The 7,327-nt window shown below is 45.7% G+C and overlaps 1 protein-coding gene across 1 annotated transcript in view; it reads right to left on the bottom strand.

The window, feature by feature from the left end:
• LOC108575918 (slit homolog 3 protein-like) overlaps window positions 1–2,983 on the bottom strand; it is a 4,968-nt gene extending 1,985 nt beyond the window's left edge. Inside the window, exons 1-2 of the mRNA XM_017938857.1 lie at window positions 2,692–2,983; window positions 1–2,360 (exon numbers count right to left, since the gene is read on the bottom strand). Coding sequence (XP_017794346.1) covers window positions 1–2,360; window positions 2,692–2,983 — 2,652 coding nt within the window. The remainder of the gene's footprint in view (window positions 2,361–2,691) is intronic.
• Window positions 2,984–7,327: the final 4,344 nt, after the last annotated feature.

Here is a 7,327-nt window from a genome sequence, read left to right as displayed (position 1 = left end):
GTTGTGACTGAGGTCCACGGATATCAGTCGGGACAGATTCACGCCGGCGAACCCCGAAAGGGTCATGATGTAATTACCGCGTAGATCGAGTTCCCGAAGGCTAGCCAATCCGTTCATCCGTGACATGTCCACGTTCAGAATTACATTGTTAGCCAATGACAAGAATTCGATCGTAGTGGCGTTCGTGAACATATCGTACGGGATCTCCTGGAATCTATTACCATCTAGTTTCACTTCTTTCAGGGAGTCTAGACCAAGGAATAATAAACTAGGTAACATTTGAAGTAGATTGTTACTTAACAGAAGTTTTGCTAGATTCTTGTTCTTCGAGAATATTTCTGGCGGCATTCTGTAGAGCTGAGACGAATCCATTGCTAGTTGTTGAAGCGATGGCAGCCCATCTAACGAATTCCCGTTTATTTGGCTAAAATTATTGTAGGATATCCTCAGAATTCTCAATCCTGGAATATCCAACCGATCTAACGCAGAGGCTGTCAAATGATTGTGCTCCAGATTCAATTCGTACAGATTGTTCAGCCCTCTGAAAGCACCGTTTTCTATCAGGCTGACGGTACAGTTCTTCAAGTTCAACGTTCTAATGGGCAAACCCTCCTGGAAGATTTTGTCGTGCAATACGTTCAGATGATTATTGGCTAGATCGAGGACGCGTAGTCGCTTGAGAGAGGTGAGCGCACACGGGTCCAAGCGGCGCAAACCATTGTCCTGCAGGTAGAGTTCCTCAAGCTCGTGCAACTCGGAGAAAGTTCTCGCTGTGACATGGCTCAGTCGATTCATACTGAGCTCAAGGAATTTGAGCGCCTGCATCGGCTGAAAGGCGGTGTCCTCGATCCGCGAGATGGAATTGTTCGTGAGATATAATCGCTCGACCAGCAACAGGTCCCTGAACAAAGGTGCCTGGAGGCGGGTTAATCTGTTGTGTCCGAGCCACATGATCCTGACCGAGGCTTGCCCTCTTAAGGAGTCGTTGTGGAGAACACCGAGGCCGTTGTTGTCTAGCTGTATGGAGACCAACGAGCTACCGGTTTGTCCCGCGTCGTTCGACACTTGGAACACGTCGCCCAATACCGCTAGCAGATTACCCTGAAGATTCACGTGCTGGAGGCTATGCAGAGACCTCAAAGCACCAGTTTCCATGTCCGTTATCGCGTTATTTTGCAGGTGGAGCTCTAGTAGCGATGGCAAAGGCGCGAACACGCCCCTCTTCACTTCGGTAATCTGATTGTCCTGGAGCCTGAGCTCTCTCAACGATTTCGCCTTGGCGAACGTACCAACTTCGAGCTCACGAATGTTGTTCCCGTCTAAGGACAGGGTGGAGAGATTTTCGCAGTGCTCGAGAAAGTCGCGCGGCACCTTCTCGATGTAGTTTCCGCTGAGGTGTAGCTGTGCCAGCTGGCTCAGCGTGACCAATCCTCGTGCATCAATTCGTCTAATGGCGTTCTGCTGAAGATATACCACTGATAAACTGGTGCTACCGGCGAACGTCTCTGCAGGTATCTCTAGGATGTTGTTTTCCGCCAGGAACAGCTCCTTCAATTCGGGCAACTTGGAGAACACACCGCGGATGTAGTGAATGTGATTGTGGCTGAGGTCGATCGATCTTAGCTTCTGATTCGCTCTGAACGTAGACACGTCCAGAGACACGATTTTGTTATGGCTGAGATCGATGGATTCGAGATCGATCAGAGATATGAAGGCATCTTTATCGACGAGCTCGACGGCGTTGTAGTAGAGAGATAGAGTCTTCAGGGACGGACAACAGCGGAAACAATTGAGTGGGATCTTTTTGAAGTTGTTGCTGCTCAGGTCTAGAAAGTTCAGACCGTCTAATCTCGAGTATCCATCTTCTGGAAGTTCTGATACCTCGTTCCAAGCGAGTCTCAGGGAAGTTAGATGCTCTAATCTCCTCAGGGATGTCATAGGGAATACTCGAATTTTATTCTCCGCTAGATTCAGATCGGTTAGAGTTTCCTCGAGGCCAGCAAACGCGTACTCCGATATCTTTATTATCTGATTGCCCTTCAAGTTCAATTTAATCAACGAAAGTCCATAGAAGCTGTAACTCGGCAGTTCGTGGACCAGATTCGCCTCCAAATCTAGAGCTTTTAGCGAGCTCAAGGTTGCCATAGCTTTCTGCGGCACATGAGAAAGTCGGCCAGACACCAACGCCAGGGATTCCAAGGTCTTGCTCAATCGTTTGAACGCATCCTCGCTTACCTCTCGAATCGCTGAGTGGGATATTTGCAAATGCCTGATTTGCGAACCAGTTGGAAATGCCACAGATCTTAGCTCCTCCACTTTTCTGTCTAACTCGTAAACGTTCAGAGATTGAACTATCGCTCCTGGAACAGCGATCAGAATATCCACCGTTTCGTGTGATATAGTTAGCTGAAACACGCGACGTACTAGCTTATCCTAGTTTATCCAAGACGTTGTATATTTTTCTACATGAAAATGTCTCCGGAGATAAAGGTAAAGCCAGCCAGAATCCTTTAATCGAGAATACAATCTAAACATACTATTCAGAGAATTATTCCAGCTGGCCGTTGAATACGAGCTCGTTTCGTAGCAGCTCTTCGTGGAAAGGACAGGAAAATCCCATCCAGCGGAAATAAAATCCCTTATTTATCGCAATGTATTCCCTCGTCATAGAATCCGCACATGTATACATACCTTCCCCTTCAGCGGTGTGTATTACACCGGACAAAGTGGTCTTGAGGGACTCCTCGGTGGCCCCTGCGCACTCGAGGAACAGACCGTCCTCGTAACTGTAGCAAGGACAGCCTGGTATCGCATCTGGTGGCGGACACTTGGCACTTCTCGCCTCCTGAGCTGCCATGCAAGCCGCCAACACCACCGAGTAAATGAAACGAAAACCGTTTCCGGTGCCACGAGTCTCATGTCCACCACGCGACGAGCCCGAGTCCCGCCACTTGCGTCTCGTACGCGGCCACGTCGTCCACATATTATTATTATTATCGCACCGCTCCTTTCCCGGCTTGTCTCGATCCACTCATCGTTTTTCCCGACGACGCTCGGTATTGTTGCTGCACCCCTGGAAACACACGAACATTGATAAGAGTGTTGAAAATGGGTAGATGTGATTTTCCTGATAAAAAATAGCCCAAACACCACACCATTCGGTCTATTTTTCACTGGAAGCAACATAACGGGTACACGTATTGAATTGAAACGTTGTAGCGAAAACTAGTATGAATGGGGTCGCGTTTGGGCTCATTTTCATCGGGTGAACCTCAGCTATCTATTGATGGTGTTTTCACGAACGTATAATGAAAGATGTAAAAAAAGGTACCATGGTTTACTGACGCAGTATATACGAAGAATTCTTTCGCTCCAAGAATATTCTAAATGACCAGAGTATTGATTGTTGCCTTTCGCGCAGGTTCCAATCCCGGGGGGTTTACACTGTCAAACATTATAGGTACAGCCATAGTTGTTACGGCGGAGCGTAGAAACTCTGAGACTTCAATGGTAACTAGCAGAACTCTGGACAAAGGTAGCTATATATTATAGTGTATCTTGCGCACGGTGGTCGGCTAATAGACGAACTTAAGCATATATTAACTTTTCGATGGACTTAAATCAAATTCTCCGACCAGAAGCCTTCACTTTAAAACGACATGTTTGCCCGAGCACATGTAACGACAACTTCTGCAACTATTACGCGCGTTGATTAGTCCGTAGTGGTGGGTTAACAGCTTACTCGCGTGCCACGCGACATCAGATATTTCCTTCGATCCTACGTTTTTTCACTTAGACCTTATCTTGACGATGTGTGTTCTCTCCTATCAAGGGGTGCTTGTAATAACTTCCATATGAATTATTAGGTGCACCAATCAGTCCAATGCACTTTCTATATTTGTTAGTATTACTATACAACATTTTATTGGATTGAATTTTTCATCGCGATGCATTATTCGTACTTTCTAGCGAAAGTAGAACGCGTTATCGACGCAAATGCGAATCTCGTGTTTCCTAACGGTACCAATGGTGCCGTGCTTTCACTTTTACCCTCGTATTTCAGATCTTTGTTTTTCCCGATAACCTGTGTAGGCAAGAAATCGTAGTTGTGCATACGTACTTACGTACACGTGTGTTTTAGACGGATTACCGGTGTGCGTGAAGAAATATTCCAAGAAAATGTTAATGCGTCGATAAGCTTGATAAAAAGAGTCGGCGTTATCCCACGCACGCGAACTTTTTCATGCGTAATTCTGTAACGTGTGCCCGGCTACGGATTAGATTTATGATTACTGGATACCGCTGCTTTATTATTTCTCCAACTCCGTATTATTGGTACAAGCAAATTCCACTACACACTCCGCAAAGTTTCGTGGAAAGAACGTTTCCAAGGAATTAATGTTTAATTGTATCCGATGAACTGGTTAAGATAACCCGTCGAGCTTTCATGCGTTTAGGGACTGACGATACCATAGATATAAGAAGTAAAATAGGTTTATTTCTGGTCAGCCAGCTGCCAGACGAATTTAATTCAGAATGTAGAACAGGGTCACACAGTCTACGCTTGATTAATTCGGTGGACGAAAGGTCTTCTCGTGCAATACAGACAAACACGGCTTTTAACCAGATTAAAAGGTGAGAGCAGACCACGATCCGGTCAACAGACTTCCGGCGTAGACGTATAAATTACAACATACTCGGAGAGAATAGGTTCGTCAATGGTGAACGGGGTAAATATACGGCGACCGTGGCTAATGCAGCGAGGAGAATCGTGTCGTTCTCGAATACTACAGAATCTACAGTATAGACAAATACAGCCTGGCAATGTACTTGACACGGTAAGTAGAATGGGGACCGTTTTCTCAATGAATACACACCGCATAAACAGTCGAGCGTAGTATAACTGTTCGCCGTTAGGCAAATAAACTCGGACTGCACCTGATCCTGCTGCTACAGTAGCTTTGTTTATAGCTCTAAACGCGTATGAAACTATCACGGACTATCCAGAGATACTACTGTTCTACATAAAATACAAATAATACTATCTTCGGCAATTTTTAGTGCCTGGGTCTAGCTAGAGCTTATTTCGCAATTTATTAAATGTCACTTTCTTCCTTAAATACACGAAATGGTTTTGGCAATATATTTTCCTTTATCTTCTACGTAAATATATTCCATTAACTATCAAAAGTTTCATATGTCAGCCACGGGTCCCTGCACCTCCGCTTCCTCCGCCTTCGGCCAAAGAATCATGATCCCTGAGATCAGCCGGTCGTAATTTAATGCCGGTGGTAAATCTTCATGGCTTGGATGCCGTCATGTGCACGATGACCGGCCCCAGTTTGGAAAAATATGACCAGGATCGGTCGATTGTAGGACAAGCTTTCCGTATGTCCCTGGTTCGCGCGCAAAAGTTCATGTGTAAGGGCGTGTTCCTACCGGTTGTAAGTTCCCTGTAGGTTATGTTCTACATCGAGTTAGGGGAACAAGTTTGTTAGGGGCTTGGACTTACCGTTAGGGTTATCTGCTAGGTCAGAGACGGTAGTGAAGTAGAAAAATCAATATTCCCACCGCCGTTCCTCTCTTTCCTCTGCTTCGAGCTTTTAATTAATGCACACGCGTAATGCAAGTTTTTAATCATTACCGGTCGCGTGTGGCCTGAAGCTTGATTACGCGTTGCAACGCGCCGCCGACTTTATGAACACGATTTTTCGAACGACCAACCTAGCTAATGCTATCCTGCGTTGTTCTGTATTTCATTCGTAATTAGCGCGGAGTGCTTCTCGGAAATTTGCTTCGTCTGTTAGGCGTTGAAAGTAGAAACAGCGAGTGGTGCTTCCATGAAAAAAAAAAACAAGTTTTCAATACTTTCACGGAGTTGCGTTGACGGGCGATAGGAAAAAGAACGTGGAACAGCGATAAATCGACGGTAATTAATTCCCAATCGGTAAAGACGATTGGTTAGAATTGGAAAACCGGAAGAACCCGAGGCTACGTTTAAAGCTTGAGTTGGCAGTAGTCCGACAGTTTCGAATAAAAATTTTCCAACGAAAGTATCCTGAAAGAGGACTATTTAAGTTTCCCGTTCCGGGCGAACTGCTCGGGACTGGATTTCCATAAAGCCAGCAGTTTCTCTCTCTACTTTTGTCTCTCTCTGCGGCTCACTGTACCAGTACCAACAACGACGTCTGTCGCTTCAGTTTCTCCTGGGCTTGATTACAATTTAGCAGGATCCTCGAAACGTATCCCGGCGCACGTCCCTACTATACACACGTGAGTATCTTAATGGCCATGTTATTACAGTCCTCGTTTCGCTGGCTATTAATGCTCTCAGAAGTGTACAGGTGTCGTGGCTGTGGAGGCGATACGAAGAGGGAAGCTTTCCCGTCGTCGTCGTCGTCGTCGCTTGTTTCCTGTCGAGTATGCGCGTCGTATAGGGATGGACCGAAATATAGTAGGGTTTCATAGAGGACACTAGGGTTTCCTCCTCTCTCACCCTCTTTCTGCAAACGCAGGCACAGCTGCATCACGCAAGAGATACACAATCGTGGCGTATTTAATTAAGCGTCACTGCGACGCTTAATCTCCAAACTGCATTCGCCAAGTCGAAATGCACCAACGAAATTGAATATTTTCCTTGCATCGTCCCGTGGATGCGCCCGTTTATCGCTGTACCATGTTACGAAAGAAAAGAGTTCTCTCCTAACCTAACCTAACCTAACCTATATGTATGTACACGCTGCGGTATTCTCGGGGCTTCCCCGCGTACCGCGAGGTTTCTGAATGGAGGGATTGATAAATATTGGAGAGGGGGAAAATAGCTGCCACGATTGTGCATTTCTGTGGGGATAGTTTTACACCTCCGGAGGCGAGGATATTTTTAATACAAAAGATTTTAATATATCGTACTTCGACGTTTCCTGATAGACTCGTGCGGATTCATTTCACGGCTATGAATATTGTCCTGGAGGTAAACCTATCGATCCTCGCCTCGTGGAGAAGGTAAACAGACTAGGAGTCGGGATTTTTATACGATTTGCTGCACGGAGGAGGGAAAATGAAAAGGAATATTTCGTTGAAGCTGCAGGGGATCGCGTAATTTAATATTAAGGAGAATTTCGAATGATCGAAGTTATATCGAAGATAATGGACGTAAAAGAATACGGCAAACGACGCGACGCGGCGAACAGAAATCTGAGGCCGTGGAATAAACTGTAATTTCTATTTCGCCCGTGAATCCCGAAGAACCGAAGTGCACTTGAGCTTCCATTACCAGAGTTTCGTAAAGCAGAATTGACTTTGCGTTGTAAGAGCAAGTTTCAAACTG

This window comes from Habropoda laboriosa, unplaced genomic scaffold, assembly GCF_001263275.1.
Source record: "Habropoda laboriosa isolate 0110345459 unplaced genomic scaffold, ASM126327v1 scaffold18, whole genome shotgun sequence".
In the NCBI taxonomy this organism is placed as follows: domain Eukaryota; kingdom Metazoa; phylum Arthropoda; class Insecta; order Hymenoptera; family Apidae; genus Habropoda; species Habropoda laboriosa.
This window is presented reverse-complemented; position numbering and strand designations above follow the sequence as displayed.